General features: G+C 37.8%; 1 protein-coding gene across 1 annotated transcript in view; it reads left to right on the top strand.

Annotated features, from left to right (window-relative positions):
* LOC131309979 (lysine histidine transporter 1-like) overlaps positions 1-21,965 on the top strand; it is a 51,333-nt gene extending 29,368 nt beyond the window's left edge. Inside the window, exon 6 of the mRNA XM_058336729.1 lies at positions 21,884-21,965. Within this exon, the coding sequence (XP_058192712.1) occupies positions 21,884-21,950 (67 nt within the window). The 3' untranslated portion in view covers positions 21,951-21,965. The remainder of the gene's footprint in view (positions 1-21,883) is intronic.
* Positions 21,966-22,180: the final 215 nt, after the last annotated feature.

Below are 22,180 nucleotides of genomic sequence, written 5' to 3'. Positions count from 1 at the left end.
GTGATTTTAAGGGTAACTGTGAGAAATCAGCAAAAAAAATGACCGGGAAGGGCTTGATCCGAACAGTTTCGAACAGTTTTTTATTGAACGGTTCAAATAAAAACTGCTCAAATCAAGCCTTTTCCAGTCATTTTTTTTGCTAATTACTCGCGGACACCCTTAAAATCACATTCTGCACACATTGAATGGTTCGGATCATAAAAATTTGATCGGAAACTATGAGATTTAGATTTTGGGTGTTTTTTTAGGTGTTTTTTTTTTGTGTCCCTTGAACCGTCCCGTATATGTATATATAATAAATATGAGAATTATAAAAACGTGACATTCCATCAATCTTTTAAGATTCCGCAACAATGAAGCACCCAATAAATATGTGTTTGACTTTAAAATTTTGATTGCACGGAAGAGGCTTCAAACCTTAAACATATATAGTGTCATCAAATCCCTAGATCCTAGCTAGCGTTGACACAAGGCAAATCCACTAGGAATATTAATACAAACGGTAAACGCTCACAATTGAGATAAAATCAAATTCATGAAAAATGTCAAAAGTGTTCCATGAAAGTCAACATTAATCGCAAAACCGGCCGTGGACATTTATTTTATTTGGATCAATTCATTTACTAGTAGTATTTTCCAATTTTGACCATGAGTACATCTGTGATATCAATTCGTTCATTCTGTTCGTGAAAGTCCTCGAGCAGAGTCTAATAGCCGAGAGAGGCTAAGTTCTCAGACAACCATTAAATACCAAAACACAAGATATTGAAGGTGCTAACTATAAGAAGCTTCCAGGGCAAATAAATTCTCAGCACGACGACAAGAAATATCTTCTAGCTAGCATCAACTTTAAAAAAGAAAGAGAGAAAAGCACCATCTTTATTTAATTTTTTTTTTTATAGGTACACACCATCTACACTAAATATCACCGGATAGTGTGGAACCCCGAGAGGATTGTGTGGGTGAACGGTCCTGTTTTTACACAGGTACGTCAAGCAAGGCGCGAAAGCATTTGTTGGTTGAGTACGAGTCTGCCAAGACTTGTCATGCCTAATGTTGAGTGGTTGATGTCGTGATCCGACTTCTAAAGCGTAGAGCGATTGTGTTGTGACCTTAAGGACGAGATCACAAGATGGTTCATGGTTTGCCAAAACAGAGTGGACTTGATAATTTTCTAATCGTTTAGGGAAAAATTAAAGAACAAACGTAAAAAGAAAACGAACTTTATTATATTGAAATAATAAAGTTGAGATACAAGGAAAGTAAATACGGTGCAAAGACCAATGAGTACGAGGTACTCGATACAATTGAAAGTACTGTATATATAATAGAGTTGAAACTTTGTAGGAAGTTTAAGGTTGTTGAAGCGCTGAGCTTATGGGGTGATGCATGGACCCATTTTTCACCTTCAAAACTAAGCTGATCCAGGTTTGATTCTGATTTTCCGCCATCCTCTTGAACTGACAAGTGTCCCATGATTGTTCTTCATGCTTGGGTCGAAGGTTAATAGAAGTTTAGAGCAGTTCATGGAGATCATGGGCCAATGTGATAACTTCTCCCCCTCCCTTTTTTTTCGTAAAGTGATAGTTATGGGACCATTTGACCAAATCAAATGGCTTTGATGTATTTGAGGGATAACTACCTCTGGAAATAACCAACTTCCCTTTTTTCGTGGGCTTTATACCATATGATCAAAGCTTGCTCCCTAATTTCATGGGCTAATCAACATAATAATATATAAAAATTAGAGGTCGATCCCTCTTTTTAGGTTCTATTTCATCCTAACCCTAATATTTTTTACCGAAGCTAGATGGCTCTGTTATGTTACGCGATGGACGTTTTTGCCCCAAATCCCAACAAACGAAACAAAACCGCTCGCAACCCAAACGAAGATGATAAGCCTATGTGGTTAGGCTAAGGGCTAAGCAAGTCAACTGGCGCGGGTCATGATAGGTGGTATCAGAGCTTGCACCAACCAAAAGTGTAGGGTGGGTTCCGCGAGGAAACATGCTTGGGTGGGCCCAACAAGTGAGGAGCTTGAGGTAATTGTCGTGCTTGGGTGAGTCTCACATGAGATGACCCGTGGAGCTTGAAGTGCTTAAGCAGGTACTTGTCTCACATCTCTTGATGAATGAAAAGTCATGTATCATGGGGTGCAATGAGGATGTTGCGATCCTAAGTGGGGGAGATTGTGAGAACCCATTTGGGGGTGGTTGTCCCACATCGGCTAGAAAAATAGAAGTGGATGTGGTATATAATGAATCGTGTGCAGCTACTGTATAACTCAAAGTTAACCTTTCGAGCCACGTGGTTAGGTTAAGACTAAGCATGTCAGCTAGCTGATTTGTTATTTTCGTACCAAAAATATAATTTATAAAATAAGGAATTAACTAATATTCCGAAGAATAGTAGTTAAGTCTAGGATTGTCCACGGGGAGTAAAAAGTTGAGTTGCAGTACTTGCAATTTATTTCTACGTTAATTCTGTAAAGAAAAGGAAGTCTGGATTTGAATAGATTTGATTAAATTAGAAACTAAACTAGAAAACAATTAAATATTTTGTAAAAAGGAGAGAGAAGAGGCTAAGGTTTCAATTCAACCTCCCCTTGTAATATAGTTGTATCGAAATCTAGGGTTTCATTCAACTTGAAATGCGGACCACCGTTACAGTAGGGATCCCCATCGATAGTCACCAAAAATATAATCAAGACTCGTGCTCAGTATAGGCTATCTCAACACGGCACGGATCGTCTCACTAGACTTAACTAACTACACTACCTGTCTCATATTGTATAGTCTATCTCAAAGCCTATATCGAAAAATTGAAAACCATTGTATGACAGTATTTAATATTGTGAATACAAATACACGGTACAAAGATTGGAAGAATAAAAACTTTCATAGAAACTATAAATCATCCGGTCATACAATCAAAAGTTGAATAAAGAACTCTAAAACTCTATACAATCATACTACTTAGAGAGACATCCTCATTACCCTAGCCGAAGCGTTTAGCTGATCATGGCTCCCAAGCCGTAGCCGCAGCTCTCTGTTATTCTGCCGCAGCTGCGGGCTATGCTGCGTGAAGTCTAAGTCCCTTAAGAAAGCCCTTCTCTCATTTTAGAGCATCCACATTGTAATAAGCAAATTGGTATGGATAAGCAAACTTAACAACAATGCTAAAAAAATACCTCACATTGTAATAAGCAAAGTTACAAATCTTTTAGCAAATAACCAAATTCCACTCATTCCATAACCAAACTTAACAACTTTTACCAATAACCAAAACTCAATAACCAAACCTAATAACCAAATTCAAAACTAAAAAATTAAAAAACACCTCACATTAGAATCGTCTCATCGAGACGAATAATTTGGTGTGGTCGGGTGCGTGATTGGAACTCGTTTGCAATTGGACATAGGCGCATTGCGTATTGTGGGAGTTTTTTTTATAGGGATACAAAAATAACCAATGTGGAGGTCAAGTTTGTTAAATTTAATTATGAACTAAATGGATAATCAAATACTGACATGACACATTTTGATTATCGATTTTGATTATTCCTATTGCGGATGCTCTTATACTCCAGTATTAATTCCCTACAACACATAACCCTCCTGATTTCTTCCTTTCTTTTTATTGTTGTGTTGGCCCCACTAGTATACCAATCAAATCAAATCCTACCCTAGGCCTCCACGTTGCCTTTGGCCCACTAAATCTCCAACATCAGCCACAGTGAATATTGTTCCAAACAGCCAAACCCAGCTGTCTCAGTTGATGTGCGGTATAGGCTTCCCCAGTGGAGACCGTGGTTTGAGCCCATTGGGAGCGTGTTTGGGTTTAGGGTTATAAATAGCCTCTGAACTCTCTATTGACTAATTTATTAACTCATTAACTCTATTAATCTCGTTGATGTATATCGCTGTGACAAAAAAAAAAAAAATTTGTTCCAAACAAGCTAGGTTCAAATTATAAGTTCTTCCAAATTGAAATAGTAATTCTAAATTTAGCTCTATGTCTCATTTAATTACTCCACAAGCCCTGAAACAAGAAAAATGAATATCAAACTTCAAATAATATAATAAATAGACATAACAACCCTAAGTTAATGAGTGTAAATAGGCGTATTTACGCACTTATCACTAGCGCTGCTATGACACAATTCATTCTCATCCTCTATATGCTATTGAATTTTGAATTTCAGGAAAGATGATGTTAATATACTAGTAACATTTTCTTTTGTTTCCTCTATTTTTCTTTAAATGTTTTTATATTTTTTATTAATTTTTATGGTTAATGAATATTTTCTTTTTTTGAGGCACTCTCCATTTGCTCATACTATAATATTTTTTGTGAATAAATCTTATGCTACATTTATTAGCCGAATTTTAGCTGTGGAAGTTGTTTATTTTTGGCTATTTTTAGGCTTAGTCAAATTTATTTTAGTTTAAATGAGGCCGGACTTTATGAATTTCCATGTCTTCAGAACCCTATTCAGACACAGATTCAACTACGTGATAAGGTGAGAGAAAGTCAAAATAAGAATACAATCTTTAGATTACAAAAATGTGCAATCTTGCGACTGCACATACAAGTTTTGTTTGAGAGAGAGAGAGAAAGATGCATGATGGGCATTGGAATGAGAAACAGAGGTAAAGATACAAAATGATACTCCTTATTCATGTAACATAAGCACTATATGTCATTTAGGAGCCCTGGTATTTTAGAGGTTTAAAGTGAATTTCAAACGTGAGGTCCTGGGTTATTGTAGAAAAAAAATTTAAATTGCTAATTGAATTGCACTTCCAAAGGAAGTGCTTTGATTTTTGCACTCTCAATATTAACAAATTCAATACATAGGTGGCTAAGCAAGTATACTATGTACGACCATATTATTCTTAGTGGGGTTTTTGCTATTGCAAAAGCCACTTGCAATTTTTTGCGATCTGATGATCCTTTTCCAATAGGGGAGCAAATTATACTATTATTTTCTTCCCCCTCCTGCTGACCACGTACTTTTAAGTTATCAATCAATATTTAACAAATCAATAGCCAATCAATGGCTAAACGAGTCCTACAATTTGTACCGATAGGGTATCGTCGAGCAGGCATGGCTCATTTCAGGTCTTGCAATCCTGTAATCTGAATGAAAAATAGAAAGATTGGATCGAAAATTTACACATATCACATTAAACTGATTTTTCACAAATTCACTCATTTTTTTAAAATTATTAAACGGATTGAATCATCCATACAAAACTCGGAATAAGCCTCTCGTCCCCGTCAGTACCCACGGGTACTCAACCCATCGGTACTGTTAGAATTTTCGATGGCTAAACTCCACTTGTAATTGGATAAAATAAAAAAAAACCCTCCACTTGTAAACATTTGAATTTTCCCCTTGTCTTTCCTCTCCATGGCACAACCCACAGAGAAACATGTTTTCCCTCTTCTAAGTCGGCTCCTCCATCCCTCGTCGGTTCCAAGTTCCAACGGTCCTCTCTCTCTCTCTCTGTGTTCCAATCTAGCGTTTCGTTTCCAACGCCCCCCCGCCCCCCCCCCCCCCCCCCCCCCCCCCTCTCTCTCTCTCTCTCCCTCCCTCTCCCTCTCTCTCTCTCTATGAGTTTATTCTCCTCTGAATCGACCTTCAAATCCTCAAATCAATCCTTAAATTCGTTCAATTCTGGTCTTCCTCTACCGATTGATCCCTTTTTCAACCTTATGCGTTAGTTTTTCGCAGTTCTAGGGTTAGGGTTTTAGTCCCTACCGTACAAGCATCTAGCCCATTGATTTCTCAATCCTCTGTTTCAATAGCTACGATTATTGTATATAGGTTCGTTTCCCTCTACGGATTGGTCCTGATTTTGTAGATTATTCTCATTCCCTTTGTTCTTAGTTCAAGGTGTTCGATTTGGTAAGTGCGGTAGTTAATTAGCTGTTTATTCTGATTATAATTTTGATCATCGCAAGGATTTGAGAATTTAGGGTTAGGCTTTGTTCTTCTATTAACTCAATTTGTTTGGGAAACTCAGATCCTACTTTAAACACTAAACGTTTCACAATCAGAATATTCTCTCTGTGTGCGCGCGCGGGTTGACAAATCACTCCATGTAATCTTATGTGTGTGCATTCGTATTTACTGCTTGTTTTGTTTATTTTGACTGTGAACAACCGATTATATGTATTGCAGGCCTTGTGTACGGTCCCCCAATACGCTAGAACTCTGCCATCCAAAGATGCTAGGGTTTTCCGCATTGGTCTCCTGCCACCCCTCTCCGCTCAATACAACCCGACTTTTAACTTCCTGTGTTACAATGAACGCATTTGGGTCAACTCTCTCTCTCTCTCTCTCTCTCTCTCTCTCTCTCTCACTTTCATAGTCTCATACACTTTCACGGTATTCTTTTTTGTTATGCGATTGGTTTTTGTTGTATGAATTTGCCCAAATCTCTAAGCCTACTGGAAAAATTCAAATCAAGAGGACAAAGTTATGAATTTACACAAGCAAGAGGAATGGTCGGACTTCTAGTTTTGGAGGCACTGCAAGTCTGCAATGCTTCTCGATGCTTATCCAAGCGAGCCCCTTTTTTCTCCTCAATTGCTTCCACTCTATTTCAAAAGTTCACTCTAGCTAGACAAATCCATATCTATACTCCTTATAAAAGGGTCAGACTAATTGATTGAACCAACCATGTTTTTTCTCCACCATTCGTGTCTTAGGAGTGAATTATTAGTTTTGAAATTGAGTAGTCAATGCTGGGTAAAGCACAGATCCTTTGTTTTCAAATGTTTACAACTTTACGCACCCCAACTGTTCAATTAAATTCGTTAGCCAAAATTTTCTATTTGCCAACTGGTTTTAGAATTGCAGAAACTTGTTAAGTACTGCGGAATGTGGGTTCTAAACTGCGGGAACATTATTTATTTTGGAGCTTTGTGTATAAGTCCTCTATGTCCCACATTAAGGACATTAAGGTTTGTGATCATTAATACTCACGGACTTCATAGCTATGATATCAAGCCTTTGACTTGATTTATTGTTATCTCTTACCCATTTCGAGTTATTTTGAAGCTAAGTGGGACTTACCCGATCTCCTAATTTGCTTCTTATCCCTACATCATTGTGTATATCTACATAACATCACCTGAGCTATACGTTGTCCATATGCAGCCTCAATGGATTCCAATTTTAATTGTCAAATGCTGCAAAACTCTTTGATTTGTTGGTGGATGAACCTGCCATTTTAAGGTCTCTGTATCCCTTCAGTTTCCTGTTTTGCCAAGACAAATGAGCTTAGTGGAGACTATGCTGACCAATTGCTATTTTATTACTCTATGTTGATGATATGAGGTAAGCTACTAACTTAGAAATGAGCAAATAATACACATTATACTTGTATTGTCTATTTGTCTCTATCAACATCTTTCCATCAAAGAAGATTGAAAACCACCGGCTTAAACAGTACAACATGCATAGATGGAAATGGACAATGTTTTACTCCTACTATTTCAGTGCTAGGTAAATGTTCTTATTGTCAATAACGTCGATATATCCATAATTATGTCTTTGTGGTTGGCTTTTGTTTTCGCCTATAGTTCTTTGTTGCTCTGATTTTCAACTACAACGGAGTAGACATTGCTCTTTCTCTGGTGCAAAGAAATTCCCACAAAACTTCAAATCTTTACTGCTATGGTGGTAAAGTAGTACTCGCAAGTCCTTGCGTTCCAAAGCGCCTTTCACAAATTGTATTCATCATAATGTGAAGAAGGAAAAAAATTTCAAATCTTTCTTGGTAGATTATTTTCTTACATGTATACAAACCAATATATACTGTCTCTGGCGTTTTCATTTGCCATATGTGCTGACGGTTTGGTTTCTTTTTCACCTCATGGCATTCACTCTGGAATCTGGATGCATTTCCCTCATGTTTATTTTGTGAATTAGATACTAAAGTTCATGACTTCTATTTCGCATTGGTTTTGACATTTCAGTTGTCTTTTTTTTTTTTTTTTGGGTAATATAAAGAACACTACCGCAAATGAAGGCCAAGGGAGGATCCTTGAGAGCCTATACAAAGAGTACAATGAAAGAACGGAGCCTACTACAAACTACTGCAAAACTAATGAGATACCCAAGTGCTAGGCATATTGCAGGTAGTGCCAATTCAGGTGTTTTCCTCAGAGCAGGGAAGTTTCTTCCACCCCATAAAACCTACCCTCATATCTCCTTCAATGGCCAAGATAATAGCTTCAACAGGTCTTCCACTATGCTGGAAAACCCTGCTATTTGTTTCCCTCCATAAGTGGTAAACCATAGCTGAAAAACCAGTCTAAGAACAATTTTAGAATTTATTTCTGCCGTGTATGGTCAGCCATCAACATCAATATCATCCCACTGTGTAGGGAAGTTACTGTATCCACATTTCAACAAAAAAATACCTCAAAATGGAGAAAGTAAAGGGTATTCGAAGAAGAATTGTCTATGGGACTCAGTGCCATCAGGAGAAATAACACAGCTATCCTCTGTAATTACTCCCCAAACAAACAATCAGTCTTTGGTTGATAGTCTATTATGGCAGCTCATCCATAAAATGAAGGACCACTAGGAATATAGTGAGGGAACCACACCACGTGAGCCCAAGTAACATTTTCAGTTATCTTCTTAGCCATAAGGTACTAATGGGCATGGCGGAATGAAGATTTTCTTACCCAATAGATTGAAAGTGATTTTCTTTAGTTGACTTTGGAATATTGAGATAACAGCTCACGAGTTTAAAGTTTTGGAGGTAGCGTCTTATTCTTCTTATTGTGGCATCTTTTTGGCAGCTGCCGGCATGAAATCACAAAACATCAGTTTGTCTCATCTTGATTTGGAACATTGAATTTTTCAGATTTGAGAATATAAGAAAAGGTTTACCATTCCAAAAGAACTCGATGTTCAATAGTAAGCTCACACCTGACATCATAATGGTTAGAGTTTGTGACGAATTACGGATTATGAATTAAGTACAGCCCTATACAACAATATTCTACGTACTCACAAATCAACTTAAACAATAGTATTGGACGTGATTCAAATTGTAACATGCAAATGTGATTACTTTAATTATTTTCCTAAAAAATTCTCTTACTTACAAATTTGTTTTGGTGCAGTCTAGCTTGGTTCTTTAAGTTTTGGTCATTTTGGGGGGCCAATGATCATCTCCATATATTTTTAATCAGAAGAGGTAAACTGCATTATGACTTTCTCCAATGAATACTATTTGGGTTCTGTTTATTTGTATTTTATATGTCATCCTATTTCCTTGTCATTATCTTATCTCATGTTTGTATATTTGATTGGCTGGTACCAAAAAAAAAAAACAAATAGAAAAGAAAAAACAGGGAAAGAAAATTAAGCAAGAGAAGTCAAACTTTTACTTTTTTACTTGGCTAGGATTAGATGCAAGGTCTTTCCAGCTCAACCCGTTTCCTGAGTTCGTTTTGTTGTGTAGAGACCCGTATTTTTTTTAAATTTTTTTTCGGTGTTTTAGAAAAATGATTAGAATATGGATTAAATGTGAGAGGTGTCGTGGTTATTGATTTTGGGGTTAAATGTAAGGAGTGTGATGATGTGGGGTATCTGTGCAATAAGTGGTGTGTGTGCATATGTCTGTGAGTGTGTGTATGCAAGGAATTATCTTCCCATTTCTCACACTATCTTCTCTTGACATGGCACACCCCTTTTCTCACTCTCTCATTCGGCTCTCTCTCTCTCTCTCTCTCTATTCTCTACTCTCTCCCGAAATTCTCTCTCTCGCACTCTCTCAACCAAAAATCCACCAAAACCATTCAAAACCTACACAAACCAACCTCCAATTTGTCTTCCGCACGCGGTTGAAGCCTTGAATTTCGTGGGTTTCTCTTGGAATAGGCGTATTTCAGTTGAATTTGAAGTTTTGGAGGCTAGGGCTTGATTAATCTTTAGGGGTTTTGCTCAAAACCCTTTCGGTAGGGATTTCTCCTCTCCGTATATGTGTCTATGTGTTGATGTTTACGTTTAATCCTTCTTTAAATTCTTCATCCATGAATAAGGGCCAAAACCTAGATGTGATTTTGGTACACTCCGATGTGTTGAGTTTGTGATGTGATAGAAGGGTTTTGGTGGCGAAGTTTAGTGATGAAGGAAAGTGTAAGAGCTGTAGTTAACCACGGTTGAGTAGATGATCGTTCGTCTCGTTGATTGGTCCGAAACCTGTCAAAAAGCTGCAGGAAACGCTGTTTGTGCTTGTGGTACCGATACCATGATGAAGGGTATCAATACCAGTGTTGAATCTGAAATTTTGGACTTGGGGTATCGATACCCAAATATGGAGTATCGATACCTGACCTATTTCTGGGCAGTTTTTGATCGTTTCTTTGCCCTTTGTTCATTCCGAACCACCTCCGATCCTTTTTAATGAGTTCTTGAAACCTCTAACAGTCTAACTTAATCCTCTACATTGCGAAACCCGTACAAACAATACTCTAGGGATACTTGTAGTGTTTACTGTCTTGGAATGGGATAAGACTTGGGAACTTAAATCGAATTTACATCGGGCCTTCTAATAAGAATCTAGTTTCTTATTCCTACTCTAATCACTGTAGTAGATTGTTAACTTTGGGATTTATGGTTGTATTGTTTGTTAGTAAGGGAATTAGTCAACTTGTTTTTATATGTATTCATGAGGTGAAGCTTTGTTGTGCATTTATGATACATGGTGATGTTATAGTTTAATCGATGATACGGTGGCTGCGAATATGAGGACTTTATGCTTTTGTGGATATTTGTGGTATCCATGTATGATAGTTGTTGAGTTTATTGTGGTGATGTGAATAAGTGGATGGGATTGGTCGTTATCCTCGTTATTGTTTGTTCGTCGAATCCATTATAGTTAATATCGAGTGGTTGGGATCACGCATGTGTCAGACGTATGTTGAAACGCGAAAAGACCCGGGAGAGGCCGTGGTGACCCTAATATTGGTTAAAATGAGAAATTGAAATGGGAACCGATGAACCCTTTTTTTTTGTCAGACCTTGGAAATTTTGAGGAAACAATAAAGCACTCGGTGCCTCGATCTATGGCGATTCAGACGTGAATCAATGGATATTACTAGAGACGTTCATAACTATTATTTATATGAGATAATGATACTTTCATTGTAAGGGTGTGAATACTATGTTATTTTTTTTTTTAAATGACAAAGTAGCTTGAGGTCAGATAGTGAGGAGGAAGTGTGTGTGTGTGTGTGTGTGTGTGTGTGTGAGAGAGAGAGAGAGAGAGAGAGAGAGAGAGAGAGAGAGAGAGAGAGAGAGAGAGAGAGAGAGAGTGTGGGTTATGAGGTAGATTAAGTGAAGAGGTCGGATACACTCTCTTTTTTCTAAGCAATAGCATTCGTCGTTGAGTTTATTAAAATTGCCTTCATATGCACCGTCTCATATGCATGTAGGGTAATTGGAGATTTTCCTACTGGGCGCGTGTTTGCTCAACCTTTCATTTTTCAGGTTTGTATCCGCAGCAGTAGCTTGGAGTGTTGTGCATGCTTTAGGGTGCACTCTTTTGAAAGCAAAGCGAGTGAAGACATTTAGTTTATTTCTTCACATGTTGAAGGTGTAATGTAAGCACTTATTATCTTTTGAACCTATGTATTATGAAGTTATTGGGCCGCGGTGCCTCAAGATTTAATTTTTTTTTAAAAAGAAAAACTCAATTTGAGAAGGACTGCAAGGAACTCTTTTGGGATATATTCGTGGGTATTATGTGAGGATCTCTTTTATGGAAAAGTACAAATATTTATGTTTAAAAATCGAGAGCGTGACAACTTGGTATCAGAGCATAGGTTTAGAATTCCTCGAGACCGTGGGGAGACTTTTAGTCTCATGGGTTCAAAATCATTATATTTTAACAAAGCTTGTGCATACCTGTGTGAGTGACATTCATTCAACTATGTGGCATTGCATTTACTTCACCGTAGGCTGGCATAGAGTTGTTAAACCGGATTGGTGAAGTTAGAGATTCGTAGTGTTTATGTTATTGATGATCTCTTTTTGTGTTTCTTTGTTGTAGTGGGATGCCTCGAAGACATGAGAATAGACGGGGTAGGATCGGGAATCCGAGAATGGGGGCAGGACAGAATCAACTTGCTAGGGAAATTGTAGCAACACTTGCAGCAACTAATCTTCTACAACCATCTCCTAGGGATAATGTGGACAGTCGGGCTTTAGTAGCCGTGCGAGAGTTTAGTCGTAGGAATCCACCTTAGTTCGATGGGGAGAGTAGCGATCCTTTTGTGGCTGACCATTGGCTTGCACACATGTAAGATCTTTACTGCTCTCAAGATTACGGAGGACGACCTACGGGTGAGTATAGTAGCTTGTCAACTTACCGGTGAGGCGAACGAGTGGTGGGAATCCGTTCTAGGAGTAAAGAGAGACGCTATGAGGGCGGCTAGGGTGGCGAGTCAAGAAAATGAGCCAGATGAGGAAAACCTAACTTGGGCCGAGTTTGAGGAGCTTTTTGAAAACCAATACTTTTCGGAGTCGTATCGTGAGCAACTTAGAAATCAATTCGAGAGGTTAGATCAAGGTTACATGGCCGTTTCAGAATATGCTACTAAGTTCCAAACCTTGTCCCGTTTTGCGCCAGAATTAGTTGCAACAGATGACAGAAAATGTAGACGTTTTGAGAAAGGATTATATTTGTCTATTAAGAAGGTTGTGGTAGGTCAAAGAATTGGGACGTTTTCTGACATTGTCGAGTGCGCTAGGAGTATGGAGTATATCCTTAAGAGACACCAAAGTAAGTGAAAGTATGGGAGCCGAGACAACGAACTATTAGAATGAATGCATCTACAGAAGGGTCTAAGAACCATGGGAGAAAGAGACACAGAGAGCAGTTTCGGTCCACCTTGAGCCAACATAGTTCAAAACTACTTAACTTTTCTAGGATGTCGGGAGTATCGTCTGGGTCAACGATTGTGTGTTATTGGTGCCGTCAGTCGGGCCATCGTGCGATGGACTGTCCTCAGTAGAGAGAATATCATGGTCAGAGGCCACCTCGGGTTTGCTATCGGTGTCGTCATCCGGGGCACTTAGTGGTAGATTGTCCACAGCCGACAAGCAGAGGGAACGTACAGAGACCCACGAGGTAAGGTCATGCACCAAATACCGAATTGCGAGGTAACGTGAATTCATATGTTGATGTTATGATTACTTATGCATAGTTGAAATGCTTACTTGCCGAATGATTGCCATTATGAAAACATATGGTCTACTCTAGTATCGATTAACATTGCGGAGTTATCTATGTGAACTTGTTTAGCAAAAATTTGAATGGATCTGCCAACTGGATTAGCTAAATGAGAAAACTCAAAATTGATAAATTGAATAGAAATCATGGAAGGTCTTAAAGGATTGAAATGAACTTGATTACTGTTGGCCTGCTTAGAGCCATGAGATATGAAGTAATGGGCACTCTGTGAGCCCGTGGTGGTTATATAGGGTACTGTGTACACCCGTGGTAGTATTGGGCACTGTGTGAGCCTGTAGTGTATTGGGTACTGTGTGAGCCCGTAGTGTGTTGGGCACTGTGTGAACCCATGGTTGCACTGGGTACTGTGCGAGCCTGTTGTTGTGATGGGTATTGTGTGAGCCCGATATCGTGATGGGTACTGTGTGAGGCCGATGTCGTACTGGGTACTGTGTGAGCTCGATGATGTACTCGGTGATACAGGCTATTGGTTGGTACGGTGAATCCGTGGGCCGGTTGATTTAATAAGCTATTTGGTGTATAAAATGTGTTGCTATTTAGTCGAATCTACTTGTTTGACCTGTTATGTAATCTTAGTGCGTGAAGTTTGTTCTTGGAATGTGGAATTGGATGGACAATGGTGCAATGTGTGGATACTTATTACTAGCTAAATGGGTGATCGATAGACGTGCACTTGGATAGTTTGGCTCGAATCCTTTAGTTAGACGTAACGCAACGTGATAATTGGAACCTCTTATCTCAACTCCTTACTTTATATAGCAGCTTGTGATTTGATGGTAATTTCGCAGTGCCTTTAAATTACTAGATTATGGTTTATTGAGACTATTGCTAGCTTAGTAAATGTTTCGTAAGATATTGAACAAGCGATATTAGTTTGGAAGTTGTGGACATTTCAAATATAAATCGAGTTCTTTACTTAGGGCGTCGGATGAGTATATGGAGGAATGTGGAGTAACGACACTTTGTTTCGAGAGTTATTTCAGATGTACCTACTTTGAACTCAAAGACTTTCAAAAAAAAAAAGGGAGGTAATGTTTGCGAAAATTCATCCTTGGCATACTTGACCTTTGGAAATGAATGTAAGACTACTTACTCTTTTTCTGTTAAAATACTTGTGGAGGTTTCAGTTTGTAAAATCTGGTGGATGTATATTGGGTATCTACATATGAGATTACCAGTATTTCGTTAATGAAAATGTCTTTTTAATATGTTCGAAAATCGAGTTGAACTCAATTTTTCTGAAAAAGAGTGATGCGGTACGAAAGTTGATTCTTTGTATAATTCATTTTGGCAATGATAGTGGTACGAACTTGGAGTCGAATACATCATAGTGGAGTGGATCTTATCCTAAAATCATTTTTATGCTTTCTAAATTATTGAAATTTTCAGGTGACATATGAGGTGTTTATGAATGTCTGTTGACAATGTCTACCAAAACGAATATCCCTTTTCAGAACTTTGTAAAATTTCGTGACGGATGGACAAGTTTTTAAAAAAAAAAAAAAGGAAAACTTTTGAACTGCTTGGACTATATATATATATTTTTAACACGGCTGATTTTTTGTTGAAATTGCTTATTAGCATGCGATATTACAATCATGCTTTGGAAATAGTAGGTTGAAAACTCATGATCGTTGTTTAGCTTAGACTTCATCGTGTCGGACACTTTAACATTGAGCTAGCGTTTGTCTTTTGAGGGAACTTGTTTTGAGTGATTGGCATTGAGAACCATTAGAGCCTTACATGTGTGAGTCTTGAGAAAGGAAGTAAGTTGGGAAGCAATAAAATGAGGTGAAGAAGAAGAAACCGAAATTGGTTTCCTTGTAAATGTGTGTGATAAAAAAATTGTGAACCTTGAGATAGATGTGTTGATATTAGAACGTGTTGATAATCATATCTTCTTTAGGCTAGGTGGTTGAGTTGTTATGTTATGAAATTCCCCTATGTGATGGAACACGGTCCGGAGATAGTTCGTAGAAAGTAATGTGAATGGACGCGGTCTATGGGATTGGAATAGGTTGGTAATATGACTATGTCTTATGTGCATGGTGTAACTTGCTAATTGTTTCGATATGAAGCTATGCTAGTTAACTATGGCATTATAGAGTTTTCTTGCATTTTAGGACACTGAGGTTAGTGGATACGAAGCGTTGTGTAGTGCACGCGGTTTTTACACTAAAATTCCTTAATGATGTGTCTTCATTTGTTTTACCTAAATTTCAGGACGAAATTTTTTTAAGGAGGATAGGATGTAGAGACCCGTATTTTTTTTTAAAAAAATTTCGGCGTTTTATAAAATGATTAGAATATGGATTAAATGTGAGAGGTGTCGTGGTTATTGATTTTGGGGTTAAATGTGAGGAGTGTGATGATGTGGGGTAGTTGTGCAATTAGTGGTGTGTGTGCATATGTGTGTGTGTATGTAGGGAATTATCTTCCCATTTCTCACACTCTCCTCTCGACACAGCACACCCCGTTTCTCACTCTCATTCGGCTCTCTCTCTACTCTCTCCCGAAATTCTCTCTCTCACTCTCAACCAAAAATCCACCAAAACCATTCAAAACCTACACAAACCAACCTCCAATTCGTCTTCCGCACGCAGTTCAAGCATTGAATTTCGTGGGTTTCGCTTGGAATAGGTGAATTTTGGTTGATTTTGAAGTTTTGGAGGCTAGGGCTTGATTAATCTTTGGGGGTTTTGCTCAAAACCCTTTCCGTAGGGATTTCTCCTCTCCCTCTATATGTCTATGTGTTGATGTTTACATTTAATCCTTCTTTAAATTCTCGATCCATGAATAAGGGCCGAAACCTAGATGTGATTTTGGTACACTCCGATGTGTTGAGTTTGTGATGTGATAGAAGGGTTTTGGTGGTGAAGTTTAGTGATGAAGGAAAGTGTAAGAGCTGTAGTTAACCTCGGTTGAGTAGATGATCGTTCGTCTCGTTGATTGGTCCGAAACCTGTCAAAAAGCTGCAGGAAACGCTGTTTGTGCTCGTGGTACCAATACCATGATGAAGGGTATCGATTCCAGTGTTGAATCTGAAATTTTGGACTTGGGGTATCGATACCCAAATATGGAGTATCGATACCTGACCTATTTCTGGGCAGTTTTTGATTGTTCCTTTGCCCTTTATTCATTCCGAACCACCTCCGATCCTTTTTATTGAGTTCTTGACACCTCTAACTTAATCCTCTACATTGCGAAACCCATACGAACAATACTCTAGGGATACTTGTAGTGTTTACTGTCTTGGAATGCGATAAGACTTGGGAACTTAAATCAAATTTACATCAGGCCTTCTAATAAGAATCTAGTATCTTATTCCTACTCTAATCACTGTAGTAGGTTGTTAACTTTGGGATTTATGGTTGTATTGTTTGTTACTAAGGGAATTAGTCAACATGTTTTTATATGTATTCATGAAGTGAAGCTTTGTTGTGCATTTATGATACATGGTGATGTTATAGTTTAATCGATGATACGGTGGCTGCGAATATGAGGACTTTATGCTTTTGTGGATATTTGTGGTATCCATGTATGATAGTTGTTGAGTTTATTGCGGTGATGTGAATAAATGGACGGGATTGGTCGTTATCCTCGTTATTGTTTGTTCGTCGAATCCATTATAGTTAATATCGTGTGGTTGGGATCACGCATGTGTCAGACGTATGTTGAAATGGGAAAAGACCCGGGAGAGGCCGTGGTGACCCTAATATTGGTTAAAATGAGAAATTGAAATGGGAACCGATGAACCCTTTTTTTTTGTCAGACCTTGGAAATTTTGAGGAAACAATAAAGCACTCGGTGCCTTGATCTATGGCTATTCAGACGTGAATCAATGGAAATTACTAGAGATGTTCATAACTATTATTTATATGAGATAATGATACTTTCGTTGTAAGGGTGTGAAGACTATGTTTTTTTCTTTTTCTTTTTAAATGACAATGTAGCTTGAGGTCAGATAGTGAGGAGGAAGTGTGTGTGTGTGAGAGAGAGAGTGGGTTATATGGTAGATTAAGTGAAGAGGTCGGACACACTCTCTTTTTTCTAAGCAATAGCATTCCTTGTTGAGTTTATTAAAATTGCCTTCATATGCACCATCTCATATGCACGTAGGGTAATTGGAGATTTTCCTACTAGGCGCGTGTTTGCTTAACCCTTCATTTTTCTGGTATGTATCCGGAGCAGTAGCTTGGAGTGTTGTGCATGCTTTAGGGTGCACTCTTTTGAAAGCAAAGCGAGTGAAGACATTTAGTTTATTTCTTTCACATGTTGAAGGTGTAATGTAAGCACTTATTATCTTTTGAACCTATGTATTATGAAGTTATTGGGCCACGGTGCCTCAAGATTTATTTATTTTTTTAAAAGAAAAACTCAATTTGAGAAGGACTACAAGGAACTCTTTTGGGATATATTCGTGGGTATTATGTGAGGATCTCTTTTATGGAAAAGTACAAATATTTATGTTTAAAAATCGAGGGCGTGACATGTTGTTTTACTGACCTTTGTATGTGTTCTTGAAGTAGTTTTGATGATTATTTGCTCACTTGAAATGCAAAACTCCAACTTCTATTTGAGTCAGAATGACTAATTCTTTGCAAGTATTAAGATATATATGGAGGGAGATAAATAGTACATATAGTGCCCTATCATGACCTTTTTGGTTTCTTAATTCTTCAATATATTTCTTGACAATTGTTGTACTTTTGTCCTTAATTGTTGGTTAATTCTTAACATGGTTTTTTTTATGCAATTTAAGGCATCGAAAGATCAGCCTAGGAGAAAGATAAACAGCCTCCATCATTTTCAAGTCCAGCCAATTTCTGAAGAACGGAAACACTCCAGAATCCTCCCCAGTTTATCATTCTTAGCCAAACTCATCTATCTTGATTTCTCCACAATGAATGGCATTCTCGTGGAAATGGAAAAGAATTCACGCATCGCACTTCCCGTTGAATCATTATGAAAGTATTAGGTGTTCCTATTCAGTGGCTGAACAAGTTGGCCCAGTGAGATGAGAAGCATTTGATGGAGATTAAAGGAGAAAACAGAATATTAGGCTGGAAATTAGGGGCACGTTAATTTGGTTAGGAAAATAAATAGATAGTCATTCCAAGCATCTACTTCCGATTGATTACATAAAATAAATGCATGCACATGTGATTTCTTTCAGCATACTTTTCCTTTCCTTTGTTGTATTTGAAAAGATCTATACTTACTGTTCACACTTCACATCTGTAAGCATTTGTGTGAATATGTATTATGCCTCCTATGCTGGGTTCAGGTTGTGTCTCTGTGTGGATATTTTTATGTCTATGAAATCTTCTTATGTTATGGAATGAAGATTAACAGCACATATTTTCTTTTAGCTTTTGAACACATATATCTCCTATGGCCATATGTAGACAGTGGTCATAGCTACGGAGACAACATGGAAACTACTGGAAGGTTCCTTGTTCGCATTTAAGGAATACCGGGTTTAGTCACTGAAGATTTTTGATAAGATATTGTAGGTTCTTGAATTCTTCGAAAGAATGCTCCTAAAGGTACCTATGTTGTGACATATGCCGAAAAAGAACAGTGAGTTGTTGATAATTGGGCTCGTTGTTCTCAAATCTCAATCCAGCTTCTAGAATTTAAAGTTGCTATGAGTCTATTAATACATTTGTTACCTAAATGAGTACCCAAATAGTACAACAATTGTCAAAAAATATAATCATATGTGCTTACATGGAACTCTTCTACCATATGCTATATTGTTTACAAGGTTTTAACCAATGAGTAATAAATGTCTCGTTGTTTTGTTCCTTGTTATAATCATATTCTTCTGTAGCTTTTAGATAAAATTGCTTCTTACATTTGCATGTTCTCAAAAAAAAAAAGAAAAAGAAGAAGAAGATGTGCTAGAGAATGTGCTAGATCGTGGCACGCACCCTTATTCTTTGGAATACACTTGTATTCGAAAAAAATTGTCTATGACAATTTCAATTAGTAGGGACACAGACACGGATTGGGTCGTGGTAAACGTGAATATCAAGTTGGCAAATAACAAAACTATTCGAAACAAACGCTAACTTAATGTATGTGTTTCCCCCGCGTCCTATATGTATGCAGTGTGTTTTTCTTTCCTTCATGTTGGCGTCCCTTGGGTATTTTCTGTACTTCTTTACCAGATGTTCCTTTTCTGAATCTCTTTATTCCGCTTTTTTTTTATTTTTATATGAACGATTAAAGAAAAGAGCATCTGGTAAATGGAGGTAAAGAAGGTGTTGAGTTGTGTTTTTCACTGGCTCTAAAATATTAATCTTCATTAGTGTCATTGATTCATTGATGCTTAATCTTATTTTGATTACGAGGTTGCAAATTTTGGACTAGCAAAGCTTTGCGTGGTTCCCAACCCTCATGTATCCACCCGATTGATTGCAAGTGGGAAACTCCTAGGTCAGGTTTGCCTCTCATGTTCGATTACATTTATGTTATATTTTCGGTGCGGTCATTATTTAGTTTTTCACAAGTTTTAACGGTTCAATACCATCAAATTTCCTTTTTCAGTTTTCTGATATGAGACTTGCTACATGCAGAGGGCATCTTTCTTGATATACAAGTTCTTACTTTTCAAGTATCTTTGTTTTGATTGTACTTTTACTTATGAAATTCTTATATTCACCATGATGTGCTTGTCCGTATCCATGTATGTGTGTCTCTATCCTCCGTATAACAATACAAGGGTTTTTTTTCAAAATGTGCAGACACAAACTAACTTTTTGTACGCTCTCATAGTCTAATGGTTGTGATTCACTCTGATTTTGATCTAAGGGTCAGGATTAGCGCTCTCTCTCTCTCTCTCTTTCTCCCTATACATTGCATCTACTACAAGTATCCCTTGTACCTCCAAGATCTCCACGAGTTTCCAGATTCGATCCTAATTGATAGATTAAGTTGCTAGCAGTGGTTCAATCTTTAGTCGACTGCCCCCATTTCGGTCCAACGTTTCTCTTAAGAATCACCAGATTCACCATTTTTTAGTCCCATATGCCCCCACCCCTCCTATTTCCCTCTTTCTTTTGCCAACAGAATCATAACCGTCAGCGCTCTTCAAGCAACAAAGATTTGATGTTATTTTTTTCCGCTCTTATTTTTCTGTTCGATTTTTTTACTTTTAAGTTGAATTAAAAAAGTTCTGTACGAGTATCCTCCCTGTGATTTATCTCTTGAGATTTGGTGGATCATTTGGTAGTGTAAGGAAACAGAGTGTGGCAATGGTTAACTAATGGTCTACTGATGATGATTTCAGATTTTTGTAAACTTTCTTTGTAGAGAGAGAGAGAGAGAGAGAGAGAGAGAGAGAGAGTGTTTTTGGGAGTGACAACGAACTTCAAGTTTTTTAAATATGCCCTTCCTATTTTTGGTTGGTTATGAATGGAGTTTGCAGCGTAGGTGTTTGTTAAAATGACTCAAACCAACTTACAAATCTGAATATTTGAATGTGGTTTGGGGGTGTTGGTAGAGTATGGGTTCTTCATGTCTTGGTCAGTTATGCCTCCTATGTCAATGAATTAATTGATCAACTTAACCATTATATTTGCTACTAGTAACAGGTATTGGCTTAACTTACGAGCCTAAAGATCACCTCTAATGCTGCCGGCCATCATCATCTACATCCTATGACTATTGGCCTTCTTATTGAGAGGTAAGCTATATTTATTCAGTTGCTAAATTATTTCGTGTTCCGATTGCTATAGTATGTTTATTGAATGTCTAAATAATGGAAATATGCTTTATGTCTATTGGTAATCAGCAACCACAAAAGCAGGCTACAAGCCTAGGCCCCCTGCCAACATTGGCTGCGACATGTACCCCTTGCATCACCTCCCATCGTAGCACTCGCTCCCTCCCCTACAGTCGCAAACCATTACAATCAAGTTTGTATTTAGTTTTTCTTTGCTTAATTTGGATATATTGTTTTAATATTGTAGTATCCTACTCTTAACATATGTGTTGGTTCTAAGTTAGTTTTCTGATTTGACTCTTGCTACTTGCAACTACCTCTTAAGCATGGGCGACATTGCGATGGATGAGAACTTGGGACAAACTATACTATGCGCCTTCCATAACCTTACTAGGGGATCTTTCTCGAGATACAAGTACTTACTTTTCAAGTATCTTTGTTTTGATTGTACTTTTACTGATGAAATTCTTAGATTCACCATTATGTGTGTGTCCGTATCCATGTATGTGTCTGTATCCTCCATATAACAATACAAGGGGTTTTTTTATTTTAAAATGTGTTAACACAAACTCACTTTTTGTAGGCTCTAATGGGTGTGATTCACTCAAGATTTTTATCTAAGGGTCAGGATCAGTTCTCTTTCTCTGTCTCTCTCTCTCTCCCCTGTACATTGCATATACTACATGCATCACTTTTCCCTCCAAGATCTCCACGATTTTCCAGATTCGATCTCAATCGATAGATTAAGTTGCTAGCAGTGGTTTAATCTTTAGTTGACTGCCCCATCCCGGTCCAACGTTTCTCTTAAGAATCACCAGATTCACCACCGTTTCATTTTCAGTCCCATTGGCCCCCATCCCTCCTATCTCCCTCTTTCTTTCGCCAGCAGAATCATCACTGTCAGCGCTCCTCAAGCAACAAAGGTTTGATGTTATTTTTTCCCGCCCTTATTTTTCCATTTGATTTTTTGCTTTTTGTTGAATCAAAAAAGTTCTGTTCGAATTTCCTCCCTGTGATTTATCTCTTTAGATTTGGTGGATCATTTGGTAGTGTGAGGAAACAACGTGTGGCAATGGTTAACTAATGGTGATGATTTCAGGTTTTTGTAAACTTTCTTTGGGGAGAGAGAGAGAGACAACGAACTTCAAGTTTTTTTAAA

The sequence above is a fragment of the Rhododendron vialii genome, chromosome 12a (genome assembly GCF_030253575.1).
Source record: "Rhododendron vialii isolate Sample 1 chromosome 12a, ASM3025357v1".
Lineage (NCBI taxonomy): Eukaryota > Viridiplantae > Streptophyta > Magnoliopsida > Ericales > Ericaceae > Rhododendron > Rhododendron vialii.
Note: the sequence above shows the minus strand (reverse complement) of the source record. Positions and strands in the feature narration are given on the sequence as shown.